This window comes from Sorghum bicolor, chromosome 3 (assembly GCF_000003195.3).
Source record: "Sorghum bicolor cultivar BTx623 chromosome 3, Sorghum_bicolor_NCBIv3, whole genome shotgun sequence".
Lineage (NCBI taxonomy): Eukaryota > Viridiplantae > Streptophyta > Magnoliopsida > Poales > Poaceae > Sorghum > Sorghum bicolor.
The window spans coordinates 53,682,780-53,700,696 of record NC_012872.2 but is presented as its reverse complement, the minus strand read 5'-3'; the positions used below and the strand labels follow the sequence as shown (position 1 = coordinate 53,700,696).

At 44.3% G+C, this 17,917-nt stretch overlaps 1 protein-coding gene across 2 annotated transcripts; it reads right to left on the bottom strand.

Moving 5' to 3' along the window:
- Positions 16,015 to 17,917, bottom strand: LOC8082481 (aldose 1-epimerase). Of its 2 annotated transcripts, XM_021457704.1 has the most exons (6): positions 17,881 to 17,917; positions 17,578 to 17,788; positions 17,387 to 17,436; positions 17,165 to 17,288; positions 16,960 to 17,067; positions 16,015 to 16,823 (listed from the first exon to the last, which is right to left on the bottom strand). In XM_021457704.1, exons 2-6 carry the CDS (start codon positions 17,759 to 17,761, stop codon positions 16,183 to 16,185), a joined length of 1,107 nt encoding a protein of 368 aa, XP_021313379.1. In that variant the 5' UTR covers positions 17,762 to 17,788; positions 17,881 to 17,917; the 3' UTR covers positions 16,015 to 16,182. The 2 variants fall into 2 exon arrangements, with proteins under 2 accessions (XP_021313379.1, XP_002455882.1); XM_002455837.2 differs by lacking the exon at positions 17,881 to 17,917 and having other exon boundaries at positions 17,578 to 17,867.

The window sequence follows — 17,917 nt, the reverse complement described above, 5'->3', positions numbered from 1 at the left end:
ATTCTAAACAAGCAGACAAGGTACCTCCGTAGCAAGAGCTCACCTAACCAATTCTATGAGCAATGTCACACAAACTTATGCCACTAGTGTTGTGCAAACTAGGGAGCTCCTACACAACTAGTAAGCAAAAGCACAAAGCTCCTAAGCTCACTAGCAATACTCAATAACAAGACAACTAATGCCAAATTAGAGAGCACAAATTACTTATCTATACAAACTAAGCAATGTGATTAACAAAATTACACAAATCAAATTAGCCACGTAAGAAAACTACTTCTAGCTACACAAGTAAGAAGATAACTAGCAAGCTACACAAACTAATTAATTACAAGAGAACAACTTCACAAAGCACAAGGATATGAATATAAATACAAGCTTGTGTTGGGGATTTGCAAACCAATGAGAAGGACAATGTTGACACGATGATTTTTGTCTCGAGGATCACTTGGTTGCCACCAAACTAGTCCCCGTTGAGACAAGCTCCATGGTTGTCGTCGGTTCTCTTGCTAGTAGTGACCCACAAGCTCTAGCACTTGACTCGGCCAAACCACTTGTCGCCCTTCACATCTCGCTCTACTAGAGTTGCTCTTCGCGATCCCCGCGGGGTGAGCACGGTACCTCTCACAATCTTCTCTGGAGCACCGTACAATCTCCTTACGTGCTTTGACGGAGTCACAAGCCACCAAACCATGTAAAAGGTGGCAACCTCCAAGAATAACAAACAACATGGGCTTGCAATATGAACACCTAGTACCACTCGAAGCAATCTCTCAATGCAACACACTATGAATCACTCACTCGCTATTTGTTCGCAATCTAGCAAGCATAAGTGAGTTAGAGGGCTCCTAAGCACTCTCAAGCAAGGACACAAAGTCCCCAAGGTGCTCAGCCATAGCCATGGCCGAGGCACACTTCTATTTATAGTTTCAAGGTCTAAACTAGTCGTTGCTTCCTCACTGGACAAAACGCGTGGGCGTCGGATGTTCCGACGCTAGGGGTTGGACGCACGACCCTAGCGTCTGACGCTCTCCATGCTGCCACATGTCGCTAGCCGTTTGTACTCGACCATTGCCGCCAACGGCTAACTCGCACGAGCGCCACACATAGTCACATCGAACGCTTTGACGGTCCATGTCGGACACGGAGCCTCAGCACCAGACGCTACTTAGAGAGTGAAGGATCTTGATGTCGTCTAGGAGGCCTAGAGGAGGTGAGTAGGCCTGCAAAAAATCAGCTCAAACAGAAATAAAAACTCAGGGCGACACTGCCTTTCTTTGAGGGCGGCACTGCCTTTCTACAACTATGTGTCCAACACAACCCAAATTTGGTGAAGATGTACTAGAGATATCCAGTGACATATCTACAAAATTTCAACTTAAAATTCTATCAGATTAGAGGGTGGCACTGCCGTCCTTTAAGGATGGCACTGACGCCCTATGCAGGAGAAACTTAGCACAATTTAAATTTAATCAAGGAAATTTAGATCAATTAAATCTCCTAGCTTCCTACAAGTATGTTAGTCACTAAACAACAATTATACGCAGCGGAACAAGTACCACTAAATAGATCGGCCACAAACCCTATAAACACCTCAACAATAATATGAATTTGCAAGAATATAAATCAACACACACGATATTTATCTCGTGGTTCAGTGTCACCACTAAGGCTGGCCTATGTTCACATTGTTTAGATGTCCACACAAGAACCGGCTTGCCATCAAGACTTGCCTTTTTTCTCGTTCCCTAAACAAGAGTGTTACCTCTTGAAAGAGGGGTAATTTTACTAGTTGTAAGAGTGTTCCGGCTGCTCACCACAGGCAGAGGAGTTCACCGGGTGATGCCGCTCTGCTTGTGAGCCATATGACATTGTTCAAAATCTGATCAAAAACCACGCGTGACTATGTACGAGCCGTGCTCGTAAGCCACGTGTAGCCGTGTGCGCGAGGTATACATTAGAGGTCCGGAGCAGTCGACGAACACTGGGAGTCCCCGAGCTCTGCAGCTCTGCTCGTGAGGTCGAAGGAACAAGTCCCGAGCTCCGCTTGATAGCCACGTAGAACCATGAGCGAACTCTAGGAATTGAAGCAAAGGGAGTATATCGGGGCAAATTAAACTCCCAGCCAAAGACAGAGATGGAACAAACAAACAGCGGCAAGCACCGGAGAGCACGCACCTGCTGCAGGCTTGGCACGTACGTCGCAGAAAGTTCGGTTCGCAGAACAGGTGAGAGGTGACGTACACACGTCCAGCCGCAGATCCAACTATATATCCAAGAGACGGTGTGCCCGAAGCGACGATCATGCCGGAACCATGAGCTGCCGCATCACATCCGCGTTTCCCGCCCCGGCCTCCTTGGACCTCCGGAGTCGGCCGCGCGGCGTCCCGCGGGCAGTGCATGCGGAGCAGGCGTCCGTCCCGGAATCCCCGGCAATATAAACCGGACAACCAGATGCGCCATCCGTCCGTCCGCGACGACCGAGGTGAGAGCTACTAGGTCTCAGACTCTGATCACGCACCAGCGGTGCTAGAGGCACGCGGCCGGCCGGCTGACCGCGCAAGCAATGGGTATCGGCGGCAGAGGCATGGCCGCACCCGCACCCTTGGGCGTCATCATCGTCGTCATGATCGCGGCGGTGTTGTCGTCGTCCGCGCCCGGGGCAGGATCCGCGGCGGTGGATCAGGGCGGGCGGCCGCGGCCTTGGCCTTGCTGCTTCCACGCGTGCTTCGACCAGTGCGTGCTCCGCGACGAGTTCTGGTTCTGCCAGTTCTCCTGCTACCGCAGGTGCGCCGCCGCCGCCGGAATCGCCCCAGGTCGGGACTGCGAGCACTCGTGCGCTCGCTCCATGTGCGGCCAGCTCCGGCCCGGCAGCAAGATGATGGCCGCGTGCCGGGACACCTGCCGGAAGAGCTACGCGGTCGCCGCGTGCAGGCAGTAGCGCGGCTGCGTGATTGACGACTTGATTAAAGTGCCCGTATCTATCACGCGAATCGATCCGGAACAATTCACACAATAGTTGGTCACTCCGCCGTAAGTAAAAAAGTTGCTCACTCGGTTTTTAAATAGGAAAAAGTCTACATCACCTCTAGACTATGGAGTGGTGTCTACTTTTTATCCTCAAACTATAAAACGGTCTAATTTATCCTCTGAACTATCCAAAACTGTTCAAATCACCCGCGGGCGGTTTTTTATGACAATGGTTTTGCTACCGTAGCTGTGGTTTTGACTTTTTCCTATTTGTTTTCATATAATCTTTGAAAAATCATAGTAAATCACAGAAAAATCATAAAATAGAAAATCTAATTTTGTTGGACTCCGCATGAATAGATCTACACAATAAATATATAATATGGTATAGTTTAGTATAAATTTCATACTCATTTGATCATATATAACTTAGTTATAGATTTATTCAGGTTTACGCTCGTTAAACATAAATGTTGATGCAAAAGCGGATCTGCAAACACAAAGGGCTAATACCCGATTTAAATGTTAAGGCGTGCTACTTTGGTCCCGACAACAGCGATGCGCCCGGATGCCACGGTCAAGAGGTATTCACGCGGAACTTGAGAACACGTGGAGCTTAAGTCGACGAATTCCTAAGAACTCGTAACGAAAAGAAAAAAGTATGACGAAATCGTCGAAAAGTAGATGCTTGGAATATGAGTAAAAACGTGTGTTTGATTGATTGATAGATGTATGTTTACAAAGCCTCAGGGTCTACATTTATACCCTGTTCGTCGACGTGGCAACAATCGGCAAGGAAAACTCATACTTCCTTCCCCGAGGGGAAATTAATACTATGTCGATTCCTGCCCCCCGTTCACACGTGGATCCATCAAAGAAGAGCATCCAAGGTACAATTTCCAAAGCCTCCACTACACCACAATGTTGAGTTACAAAGTCGGCCATAATCTGTCCCTTGACTGCCTTGGCCGATTCATAACGCAGATCGAATTCTGACAGCGCCAAAATCCATTTACCGATCCTGCCACTCATGATCGGCATAGACAACATGTATCGGACCACATCATCCTTGCAAATAACAGTGCATTCGACCGATAGCAAGTAGTGCCTTAACTTGACACAAGAGAAATACAAGCACAAGCATAATTTCTCAATGGCCAAATACCTAGTCTCAGCATCAATCAACCTTCTGCTTAAGTAATAAATTACACGTTCTTTCGCTTCAAATTCTTGAATTAAAGCCGAACCGATAACCATCCCATCGGTAGACAAATACAATCTGAAGGGCTTCCCTTGCTGAGGTGGAATCAGAACTGGAGGATTTACTAAATAATTCTTGATTTCGTTCAGAGCCAACTGTTGTTCTCTTCCCCAAACAAATTCTTGATCGGCCTTTATCTTAAGAAGAGGACTGAAAGCACGAATTTTACCAGACAAATTAGATATAAATCTTCTGATAAAATTTACCTTGCCGATCAAGGACTGGAGCTCAGTCTTATTGGTAGGGGCAACTATTTTGTTGATGGCATCAATAGATCTTCGACTAATTTCAATCCCCCTTTGATGCACCATGAAACCAAGAAACTGTCCTGCCGATACACCAAATGCACACTTATTGGGATTCATTTTCAAACCATGCTTCCTTGTGCACTCTAACACCTTTCGTAGATCGGCAAGATGCTTTGTGAAGTCTCCAGACTTAACCACCACATCATCAATATAAATTTCCACCAACTCACCGATGAATTCATGAAATATAAAATTCATGGCCCTCTGATAAGTAGCACCAGCATTCTTCAAGCCAAAGGTCATGACTATCCATTCAAACAACCCAACATGACCAGGACATCTAAATGCAGTCTTTGGAATATCCTCTTCAGCCATGAATATTTGATTGTATCCTACATTACCATCCATAAAGCTAATAATCCGATGCCCAGCCGCAGCGTCAACTAGTAGATCAGCAACTGGCATTGGGTAGCCATCCATCGGTGTAGCTTTGTTAAGATTCCTGAAATCAATGCATACCCGAAGCTTCCCGTTCTTCTTGTAAACCGGAACAACATTGGAAATCCACTCGGCATAGCGACACTGCCGAATAAATTTGGCCTCAATAAGTTTAGTTATTTCGGCCTTGATGTCAGGAAGAATATTAGGATTACATCGGCGAGCTGGCTGCTGATGTGGCCGAAATCCAGACTTGATAGGCAACCGATGCTCAACAATCGATCGGTCTAAACCAGGCATCTCAGTATAATCCCAAGCAAAGCAATCTTTATATTCTCTTAACAAATCAGTTAACTGTTGTTTACACTCAGGATCTAACTTAGCACTAATAAAAGTAGGTCTAGGTTTATCACCACTACCTATATCTACTTCTACCAAATCATCGGCCGATGTGAACCCTTGGCCTAACTTTCCATCATCGGCGAATCTATCCATTAAAAACCTTCGTCAGAACCGACTGCTTGGATCGGTGGAATTTCATAATCGGCAACCTTGAGGAAATCTCTTTCCCAGACTTCTCCTGAAATACACCTAGTCCTTTCGTAAGTGTCCGCTTCTGCCGATGCAATAACATAGGAAGAATCTCCCGGGACAATTTCAATCTTGTCACCTACCCACTGAACCAAGCATTGGTGCATTGTAGACGGGATGCAACAATTGGCATGAATCCAATCTCTTCCTAGCAACAGATTGTAGGCACCTTTCCCACTGATCACGAAGAAGGTCGTCGGCAAGGTTTTGCTGCCGATGGTCAATTCTACGCAGATAGCTCCTTTAACTAGAGACACATTGCCCTCGAAATCCTTCAACATCATATCGGTCGTGGTCAAATCTTGGTCTCCTTTTCCAAGCATCCGATACACTGCATACGGCATGATATTGATAGCCGCTCCACCATCAACTAGAATCTTGGTCATCGGCTGGCCATCTACTCTTCCTTTGACAAACAGAGCCTTAAGATGTTGCCTTTCATCATCGGCAGGTTTTTCAAAGATAGCTGTCATCAGATCTAGAGCCAACTGAGCTATCTGGTCGGAAAATTCTAACTCATCATCACTGGGTGGTGCAAGGAACTCTGTCGGCAACATAAATACCATGTTGACATCTGCCGATGGACCTTTCCCCTTGGGATCTGGTTGTTGCTGATCCTCAGGCTGTCTAGAGTTCTCCCCCTTGCTTAACTCTTCTCGTCTTTCGCGCTGCAGTCTTCTTTTCTGTGTTCTGGTCAACCCCTCTGGACACCATGGAGGAAGTTGCTGCTGCCTTACCGTTGGGCGACGATTTTCCCTTGACTCCATCCGATAAGTATTGGCATCCCTGCAAAATATGAACTCATCGGGAACTCGTGCATTAGCCATTTCTTCAAGTTCTTCCTGGTTCCTGGGAAAATATTCAACACAAACTCCAAGCCTGTCGTGCACACTGAGCCTGCCCCCCAGCCGATCATGAACGGACACTCTTCCCCTAATCGGCCCGTTAAATCGTCGATCATCTTCGTGATAGCGCCGATCGGATCTGTCATACCGATCATAACCGTTGCACTCAGGACAATCTCCGATAGTTGGAAGCTTTAAATTCTCCTCCCAGCAATGGATGAAGAACGGACAGTTCCAGTGATCCCTATGCCGATTCCACTCCTGCCGGCGTCTTTCTTCTTCTCGGCGATAATCCTCTTGCTGGCGCCGATACCAATCCTCACGTTGTTGCCAAGTCTCCCGAGGCCTTCTGTGAGTTATCACAATACCAGATCGGAGAGGCCGCCCTGAGTTGGCTCCGTCCTGGACTAGGCCTTTTCCTTTTGCATCGGCAGTAGTGATTTGATGCTGAGGATCCACCGATGCACCTCTTTCAGCTGCTTCCGATGTTAAGACCTTGGCTTTTCCCTTAGCATCCAGCATGTTTGTTGGGAAAGGATGTTGATCAATCTTCATCGGCTTCTGAGCTTTGGAGCTGTCAAATTTGATCCTCCCTGACTCTATAGCCGATTGCAGCTGTTGCCTAAACACCTTGCACTCGTTAGTGTCGTGAGAAGTTGCATTGTGCCACTTGCAATATCTCATCCTTTTTAATTCTTCAGCCGATGGGATCACATGATTAGGTGACAGCTTGATCTGATCTTCCTGAAGTAGAAAGTCAAATATCCTGTCGGCCTTAGTGGTGTCAAACACGAACTTTTCTGGTTCTTTGTGTCCAAAAGGACAAGACATCGGCTTTTTATTTTTCACCCATTCCGCCAAGCCGATGACCGGTTCTTCATCAGAGAGCTTGCTGCTTCATCAACAAAGGACACCTTCTTGTTCCATGCTCTCTTGGGCTCGAAACGCTTGATATCTTGATCATAAATCCTCTGCACCAAATGACTTAAGCTTTCAAACTCCTGAGATGCATACTTGTCCCTTATGTGTGGCAACAAACCCTGGAAAGCCAAATCGGCTAGCTGCCGATCATTCAGAACCAGGCTATAGCATTTGTTCTTGACTTCCCGTATCCTGTGCACAAAACCTTCAACCGATTCATCATTGTGTTGCCTCAATTTGACCAAATCGGTGATCTTCTTCTCATGGACCCCAGAAAAGAAGTATTTGTGGAATTGTTTCTCCAAATCGGCCCAAGTAATCACTGAATTGGGAGGTAACGATATAAACCAGGTGAAAGCCGATCCGGACAATGATGACGAGAATAAGCGAACCCTTAACTCGTCCCTGTTACCAGCTTCCCCGCACTGGATGATGAACCTGTTGACGTGTTCCATGGTTGACGTGTCGTCCTGCCCAGAAAACTTAGTAAAATCCGGTACCTTGTACCGATTTGGAAGCGGGATCAAATCATACGCGGGAGGATACGGTGTCTGATAAGAGTAAGTGTTGATTTTGGGTTTTATCCCAAATTGATCTCTCATTACTTCGGCAATCTTATCGGCCCAATAAGCATCGGCGTCTTGCCGATGAGGTGGTTGCAGATCTGGCGCCTGCTGGTAAGCTTCCACGTGTCGGTGCAGTGCGCGATCTGCATGGAACATTGGATTAATAATTCATCCCCCAATCTGAGGACCACCGAGCTGTTGTGCGCCGATCTGCGGCCCGCCGATCTGCTGGCCTCCCAGATGTTGACCTCCAAATTGCAGACCAGCGATCTGTTGTCCGTGACTCATCGGCTGATTGACTGCCCCTTGGTTCTGGAACCCGAGATAGATCTGGCATTGCTGGAACCCTGTAGCCTGATGATTCGGTTGGGGCGTTTGCGGAAAGACTTGTTGCCCAAGCCATCCACTATTAGCATTCATCGACATAGGTCCTGCCGATGACTGGTAATTGGGCATCATCATTGAATTAACATACCCTGGCTGAGTCACAAATCTCTGTTGCATCAGTATTGAGTCTACCGATGCGTTAGGCATCTGGAACGTCAGAGCTTGAGAATTCCCAGTATAAGGTCTTGCAGTGGTAGTTGTAGTATACTAGGGACTCTGATTCATCGGCATGCTTGGGGGTGCCGATGCCGTAGGAGCCTTGCCTCTGACATCAGTTGTCTGTGATGTACCCGGTGTTAACTCTGGAGGCATACCATAACCCCACCAGTTAGGAGGAGGAATCGATCCTGACATTGCCGATGCCAACAGATCTGTAGCGAGTTTAATCTGCCTATCTGAAGTCGGTGGATTAGTTGTCATCGGCGTAGATCGTGCATTAGTGGCTCCTAACGTGCTTGGAGGAACAGGAATTTCCGTGCCCGCAGCGGCCGTAGCAGCCGATGGAGCTGTGACCACTGGTGACCCTGGCTGATGATGAGAGGGGCCCACATAATCTGGTGGCAATTGTCCTTCCTTGAAAGTTCTAGCCACGACATTGAAAATCGTATTGGACAGCACACCAGCTTGGTTGATCAAGGCACGGTTGATAGCACTATCGACCATCTCTTGAAGTTTACCAGGATTGGCTTCGAAAGTAACCTGCCGAGGCATCGGCAGCGCATCCTTCTGGATCACCTCGCCGCTCCTGTTTATGCTGAAGGACCTCAGGCATTGCTTCTTGTAATCCTCCATGGCTTTAGCAATAGCTAGCTTCTGCTCATCTTTGAGACTATCTTCTGTCACGGGTATAACGTTCTCCAAGTCGAACTCAGTATTCGACATGTTGATTTTGATCTTGAATCTTGAATCTGGTCCCACTGGGCGTGCCAAAAGATGTGTTGATGCAAAAGCGGATCTGCAAACACAAAGGGCTAATACCCGATTTAAACGTTAAGGTGTGCCAGCCGATTTGACCTTACTATCGGCGAAGGTGGTAACTCGAATACTTTGGTCCCGACAACAGCGATGCGTCCGGATGCCACGGCCAAGAGGTATTCACACGGAACTTGAGAACACGTCGAGCTTAAGTCGACGAATTCCTAAGAACTCGTAACGAAAAGGAAAAAGTATGACGAAATCGTCGAAAAGTAGATGCTTGGAATATGAGTAAAAACGTGTGTTTGATTGATTGATAGATGTATGTTTACAAAGCCTCAGGGTCTACATTTATACCCTGTTCGCAGAGCTACAACCAGACACGACTAGAATTCGAATTCCAAATTAAACAAAATCCGTATACAAAACGATCTAAATAACTAAGGAAAACATAAAACTATCCTCCCATGACAAACTGGAACACCTCCACAAGCCGATCGGCAACCTTTAGGTTCTTCCTCCGCGTCGTCGGCAGACTCCCCTGTCGTAGTCATCGGCACAAACACATCATCACCTATTGACTTGGTCATGTTCAGCCGTCCCTCCATCGGCAACCATCCTCATCGGCAACTCATCCTGTAGACCAAGCACTGCCGTTTTGTCTTGCCAACCTGTATTCTACCGACCATGGACACGTGCCCAAAAACAGTGTCAACAATAAATAAATCTATAACTAAGTTATACATGATCCAATGAGTATAAAATATTTACTATAGTTCAAGTATAAAATAATTAGTCCACCATAAAAATTTCACCACAATTGGACCATAGAAGTTGCAGCTATGAATTATTCTAATTAATTACAGATAAAATTTGATTTTTCTAACTAATTTAAAGCTACAGAAAAATTTTGTACTAAAGTATACCATATTATATATATTATTGCGTAGATCTACTCATGCGGAGTCCAACAAAATTAGATTTTTTATTTTATGATTTTTCTGTAATTTACTATGATTTTTTAAAGATTATATGAAAACAAATAGGTAAAAAGAAAAGTCAAAACCACAGTTACCGTAGCAAAACCGCCATAAAAAACCGCCCGGGGGTGATTTGAACGGTTTTGATAGCTCAGGGGTAAATTAGACTGTTTCATAGTTCGGTGGGCAAAGTAGACACTAACCCATAGTTTAGGGAGTGATGTAGACTTTTTTCTTTTTAAATATATGACGTTTACTAGGTTCATGCCGGTGCGTTGCTACGGGTTTAAAAATCTATATTTTCTAGTATTTCAAGAGATCAAGTGATGACTCTGATTGTAAAATATAAATTACTGATGTAATCTCATAACTATTTTCAAAAGCTACTTATATATTTTGCCATTTTTTAAGCAAGCAAGAAAAAAAGCAGCTTTGCAAATCTGTAGCATGCATGGTGCTTGCCATGCTTCCACCCAAGTTTTTGCTTTCATCTTGCAATCACAAACATAGGGAGCTTGGCTTCTCAAACTACCGATGTCGCCCTCCTCCAGAAGCCATATGCTATGGCCGCCCTCCATTTCTCCCAAACTTGTGTGGCAGTTGTGGTCTTGCTAGCAGCGGTTTACATCCCTTCCGGAGCCCATCGAATCAAGAGCTCTCTTACTGTAAGCTCACATTGATATTTGCTAAAACCTGCTAATAGATAATCAGTTACAAGCCAAGTCATAATAAGGCCATTTTATTTGCTCGTGCAATAAATAATTTGACTGTCGTAGTTTTCTGACAGGCTTGATGCTTGCAATTTGCTGACACAGAAAAGATCTTATAGATAAGAATATTCACTCGTCTTGTTTGTTTGGCTGATAAATTGCAAAAGTTGCATCCAGGTGGATTCACTAACTGCAGTGTTTGATGCATGCAGTGAGTTGGGTGCAGATAAAAAAAACAGATTGCATACTACACTCAATAGTCTATATCTATGAAATAAGAGCATGAATAAAGGAGGGTTTTCCTAAATACATACCTAATCTAGCTAGTACATGTAAAACTGTAGAATCACTTTTCTGAATGTAAAATAATTATTCACAATTGGCTACAAAAGTGAATCCAAGAGATAGAGACTGAGATAACAATGCAAACCTAAGCTGAATTTAAGAGAACTGCTTTTGTAATATGAACAACTGAACATGAAGTTGACATATAGAAGTACCTGAATTTAAGTAATATGCTCTTTGTTGCTCCCCCTCTCCGATCTAGTCGATGGCAATTCCAAGGACCAGGACACAGCTCCAAAGCTGACATATAGAAGTACCTGTAAGCAAGGTATGCCGGCTGTTGCAATTAAAAAGGAACAAAAAAACACATATGTGGCATCTATAATCGAGAAAGAAGAATTTTGAGTAACCAGACCAAACTGGCCACTACCGAGCTGGGTTGAAAAACCAACAAATCAATGTAAATCATGAGTGGACACTTCAGCCTATAAGAAATTAAATGTCTGATCATACAACAAAACTATGATTTTACAGAGTCCATTAACACGGACCAATGAATCACAGATAACATACACGATAAAAGTGATCAATACCAATTTAGACATGCAAATATTATCCGGGAAATATAGTGTAAGTTAAATAAACAAGAAAAGGGTTTCTTTGTGTATTCCTATAAATCATTATTTATTAGTAGCACTTATGAAAACAGGAGGTCCTCCAGTGGTATAAACTAAGTCGTATGAAAAAACATTGTTTCTTTCATAGATTCATGAATAGAAGTTAATTTTTCATGAATTCCATTTTATCTGTGAAATTCATAGCAACAAGGGCAATGCAATATATACTATATGCCAACGAATAGTAATGAACCAGCAACTAATAGAATAGACCCTCTCGTCCAGAACTTACAAAAATAGCTTGCAAAAAAATACGCACCTGCACAAGCCTGTATTTCTGAAGAGTGATCTGCATAAGTATTTGATATGTTTCGATCACATAGAGAGCAGCTTCTCTTATGATCTTACCTTACGAAGCAGAAAAAAATGTTCTACCACTCAAGATGATCCAGAGTAGAAAAAAAATGAAGTCTATGTTTTGTTATTTCAAGAAATTTGTAATTGTAAGTAGAAGTTAAATTCTGCAAGCAGATATGATCACTGAACAATAAAATTATGAACTTGAAAATATTCAGGAATGACCATTATTTCATATACTTGAGTACTTGGTTGTGGGCAGACCATGCTTTAGTTTATGCTTTATTATGAGATGGTTGCATGCCAACACTTGACGATTGGTGCATTGATTCAGACGGTGTATCCCCCAAGCAAGGTTGGTCCCTTAGGTAACAAAAAAGTAAGGAAGATGTTGGCAGTACTGGCAGAGATAACACAAATATCCAAATACCTAATAATGCCCTATATTTGCAGTAGTGGCACAGGAAAGCACTATATAGTAACTCATTATCTTGGAACTTGAGTACTCATTAATTTGTAGGATAAAAAAATTGACAACAACCATATTAGCATTTTGTGCCCTTTTTATTTTTTTCCAACTGAAGACTACCATTTAATAAATTATTGTCACATGCATGTTATGTATCATATTTAAAGCAATCTGCAATCCAGAATGTTATATGATACTAACCCATGTGAAGTGAAAACTGGATACTAACTCTGTTGCAAAGCAAGAAACCAATATTTTGTAAATATTGTATTTCTCTAAGATGTAATATCTAGAAGCAGAAGGTACAATAATACAAAACTATAGCCATACCAAAATTCTTATTTATCCAAAGCAATTAAGTGATATTGATTCCCATTTACACATTATGATTCAGGAGTAGTGCTGATGGTAACTATTATCAGGCCTAATTTACGTGTTCGACTGCTAAGATATAATTTCCAGCAATGAAGCCCAGTTGAAATATGCATCAAGTAACATAATTGTCTTATACTCAATTTTCAAATATTCAGTAAGCAATTGATCCTTGTCAGGTTATTGATCCTTGTTACAAAAAAACACACCTCACACAGGGAATTAAGCATGCATGCAAAGGTAACCATATCTTTCAGTAACTGATATCAGCGGGCCCCAATCACTAATTGCCTAAAAAATTTTGGTGGGAAATTGTAGAGGAATTTTTTTATCGATTGAAGAGTTCCACGAATTCTTTAATTAACCAATTTTTTAGGATCAACATCAAGACGACAGAAACAAATCATTGAACCTTTTAATGTCAACTACCTTAAACTCTGAAGTGAGGTCTTGAACAGGGAGGCTACCTGGGCGTGACCTGACAAGATCTTGCTAATAGGAAGAGAATGGAGGGAAGAACCAGATGGGAACTCACCAGGCACTGGGGCCGCGACGGTCCGGGGCGCCGGTCTTCGGGGATGTGGTGGTCGACTTAGGAGCCACTTGGTCTAGAGCAAGGAAGCCATCATCGATCCGCTGGCTAGAACCTCACCTCTTGCCAGCGGTCGTGGAAGGGCATGCACCAGGCGAGGATGAGATGCTCATCATCTCTCCCTCGGTGGTGGCAGACGCGGCTCCTTCTCCTTCTCAGCTTGGCGCGGCTCCTCCTTATTACCGAGCACTGGTTGGGGAGAGGGGGAGCCGGGAGACATGGAAGCGAGAGATCGAGAGCTGACTGGGGAGGGGAAGCGGGAGGCACTGGTTGGGGAGGTTGGCCATCTCAGCCAGCACCAGGCCCTCCGGCGGCTCCTGGAGTGCGAGACAGCGGCGGCCCTCCCGTTCAACCGGCGGCGGCGGTGCACCATGCACCCTCGCGAGCACACGCAGCAGCAGAGGGCACAGGTGAGCGCTCTGCAGAGGAGGGAAGGGGGGTCGGGGTGCGTTGGGAGAGGAGGGGATGGGGTGGGTGCGTTGGGAGAGGAGGGGATGGAGTCTGGATGCGTGGGAAGGAGTGGAGGACAGGCACGCTCTGATTGGGGAGGTGCAAGGAGTGAGGCGCGGGCTGAGGAGACTTTACCATGGGAGTTTGGTAGACCCTAGATACATGTTTTAAGTAGGAGAGATGACAAGTTAATCAGTTATAACTGGCCTCTCAGCTCGCAATTCTGCATGCCTGAAAAAAACATGGACGTTTACTTTAACCAAACAATACAATGAAACACACATATAACCAAACCCAGCACGTCCCTCCGCATATGCACCCGTGCATTTGCTATCCGGTGAATCTATCAGCTCCAGCGGCATTGCCGTGATCCTGGCAGCCGGCGGGATCGGAATGGTGGGTTTCCGCTTTTTTTTTAAGTTTTTTTAATCTATTTTCCCATATGGGCATTCTGACCGCCTGCGGAAAGATGTTTTGAAAATAGATTAAAAACAACCTTGACGAACAAATGACCAAATAAAAATAAAAATAGACGTTGAATAGTAAAAATTAAGTACTAAAATTTGAATTTTTTTAAACGATTTTAGATGGAGAAATGATTAAAACAAAAGTTGTAGATCTCGAAAAGTTATAAAACTTGATGTTTACAACTTTTTTATTTGAAATAATTTAATGCTTCAAAATATTGTTTGAAATTTAAATTTTAAATTGTTGAAGAACTTTGATTTCACTTTTAATCTGTGGCTAAAATTTATAATTAGTCTTTTTCCCTCGTACTAACTTCAAATTTGATGATTTTTTGCTAAAATTTTCTAAAATCTTGCTTTATCAATTTAATGTGTTCTTACCGCTATTATTTGAGCCAATCTTTTTATGTGACTTTTTTTTATCAATTTAAAATTTGAATTTTAAAAAGACAACTCCAAACAATATTTTGAAGCAGTAAATAATTTTAACTCAAAAAGTCACTAACATAAAAGTTGTAGAAGAGACCAAGATCTACAACTTTTATTTTGATCATTTTTTATCTAACAAAATGATAATAACATTGTTCACAAAAATTTACTATCAATTTATCGGATGAACAAACAACCAAAAAAAGTTGTAGATCTTGATGACTTATACAACTTTGTTGTTGGTGACTTCTTCAGCTAAAATCATTTATTCTTTCAAAATATTGTTTGAAGTAATCATTTTCTTAAAATTCAAATTTTAATTTGTTCAAACAAGATCACATGAAAGGATAACTAAAAGGAAAATTGTAGATCTAAAAAGTTATAGAAGTTTGTAGTTGACAATCTTTTCATTTGAGATCATTTTGTCAAGTAAAACTATATTCGAATTTCTCAAATTTGAATTTTGAATTTTTCAAATGACCTCAACCAAAATGAAAGTTTTAGATCTGAAAAAATTATACAACTTTGTAATTGACAACCTTTTTATTTAAAATCATCTTGTTAAAGAAAACTACACTTTGTGGCACCTTTTTTAAAGTTTGTTTAGTGTCCGTGTTTTGGAGTTGGGTCTAAGAATCTCCTTGTAATTTTGGACCATAAGCATTCAACCGTGGATGTGAAAGCTAAAATGGTTGTTCTCTTATTAAAAAAACACTTCGGTTGCTCGTCATGCGCCCGTTCTTGCCGCCTCCCGCTGTTAGCCACCGTACTAAACTATAAGTCATTTTAAAATTTTTTGAGAATTAAATTATCCTAAATTTAACTAAATTTATATGATAAAATAATAATTATTATGATACCAACTAATAAGTATCATTAGATTTGTTCTTAATTCTATTTTTATAGCATACTCACTTTATGTTACAAAATTTAGTATTTCTATCTATACTTTTGGTCAAATTAAAAAATGTTTTGACAATTTAAGATTCTTAGAATGACTTATAATTTGGAATGGAGAGAGTAATTAACAGCGACGACGGATTGGATGCAGCTAAAAAAAATTCAGCACAAGTGTGCAAACATACATCTCAAAGCAGTTTCGTATTGAGAAATGTGTTTGTACACTTCTTAAAACAAATTCAATTAATAGAAGAGTGAGGGCACGTGCTCTCAACAACAAAAAAACAAACTTTACTGATTGTCCACGCGCCACGCAAGTTTCTTCATTGCACAATCACTGCTAGATAGCAGGAGCCACTCGCGTGCGAAAGGTGCCACGAAGAAGGCACGGACTAGTAGTATACTTATATAACAATTAGAAGGAGAACTTGAAGAGCATGTCGTGGCGGTACACCCCGCCGGGCCTGACGATCTCCGACGGGAAGTTGGGGTGGTTGACGGCGTCGGGGAACGCCTGCGTCTCCAAACACAGCGCTCCGTACTTCTGGTACACCTTGCCGCCCTTGCCCTTCTCGTCCTTGAGCCAGTTGCTGGTGTAGAGCTGCACGCCGGGCTGGTTCGCCCACAGCTCGAACGCGCGCCCGGACGCCGGGTCCCGGACGAACGCCACCTGCTGCGTGAGCGCGGACGACGGCGACGACCCCTGATCCACCGCGTAGTTGAGGTCGTAGCCCACCGCGCCGCCGCCGGAGACGAGGCCGATGCGGGCGCCGACGCGGGTGAGGCGGCGCAGGTCGTAGGGCGTGCCGGCGACGACGCCCGCGACCTGCCCCGTCGGGATCATCGACTTGTCCACGGGCGTGTACCGCGACGCCGACACCTGGATGAGGTGGCCCAGCACGTCGCCGCTGCCGTGGCCGCCCAGGTTCCAGTACGCGTGGTTCACCAGGTTCACCGGCGTCGCCTTGTTGAGCGCCGTCGCGTTCATGTGCAGGCTCAGGTCGTAGGGGCTCGACAGCTGGTACGTCACGTACACGTCCAGGTCGCCCGGGAATCCTGCACTTGATTTGAACAAGTGCGAAATCAGCTCATCATCATCGGCACTAATTAACTGGGCACAAGGTCAGAAGCTAAATAAAATAAATAAATATTCTTTCTTTTTTTGGCCCGTTTATTTTGCGTTCGTTTTTACCTTGCTCTCCGTCGAAGCTGTGGTAGTAGAAGGTGATGTAAGGGGAGTCGCAGTCAGGCACGTACTCCTTCACCGTCCAGATGACCTTGCTGAAACCCCTGTGGCCACCTGATGAACAACGACGGCGAGACTAAGCTAGCTAGTGAATCCGATCCATGGAAGATAGCACGAGAGAGTGACCTGCTGAGAACGATCAAGAGCGTACCGTGGAGTGCGTTCTTGCCGTCGTTGATGTACAGGTGGTAGGCTTTGCCGTCGAGCACGAAGCGGCCCTTGGCGACTCTGTTGGCCACGCGGCCGACCAGCGCCCCGAAGTAAGAAGAGCCGTTCTGTTTGAACACCGGAGGAATAAAGAGGAATGATGCATGCACACACACGGCAAGCACTAGATCGAGTGTGACAAGGACAGAGAGATGTGTGATCTTACCACATACTCAGCAACGGTGTCATACCCAAGGACGACATCAGCCAAGTTCCCTGCAGCAAGAAATTTTCACATGATCGAGCGAGCATGCATGTATGTAGACCAGCGTTATGATGCAGTCACAAATTAAAGCATGCATTACGAAATTAAAAAGGACTCTGCTTGGATGGGGAAGCTAAGGAAACCATGCTTACCTTTGGAGTCAGGAACGATGACAGACATGAGGGTGGCTCCCCAGTTGGTGACCTTGATGGAGAAATCCCACTTCTTGTTCTTGAGCTCGTACACCCCAACCGTCTTCCTCGCAGCATCGGCACGGCCGGCCAATGCAAGGCACAGCAGTAGAGCGGCAGGGAGGACCAACGCAGCTCTCGCCATTGCTGCCAAAGCTGCTGCTCGCACACACTAGGTACCGTGCACGTTACAGAGAGGAGATGTGGCGGGCTGACGGCGCAGCTGGGACGACTACTCGAGGGTGTATATATGCAGATGATTACCTGATGATCAGCTGATCTTCTCCATTCTGCTCCCCAA

Excerpts from the sequence above, each read along its gene's own strand:
- LOC8082481 (XM_021457704.1), bottom strand. The coding sequence starts at position 17,761 with ATGGCGAGAGCTGCGTTGGTCCTCCCTGCCGCTCTACTGCTGTGCCTT. Across the intron at positions 17,289-17,386 it reads ACACCGTTGCTGAGTATGTG|AACGGCTCTTCTTACTTCGG; the intron begins GTAAGATCACAC and ends GTGTTCAAACAG. Across the intron at positions 17,068-17,164 it reads CGGCAAGAACGCACTCCACG|GTGGCCACAGGGGTTTCAGC; the intron begins GTACGCTCTTGA and ends GTTGTTCATCAG.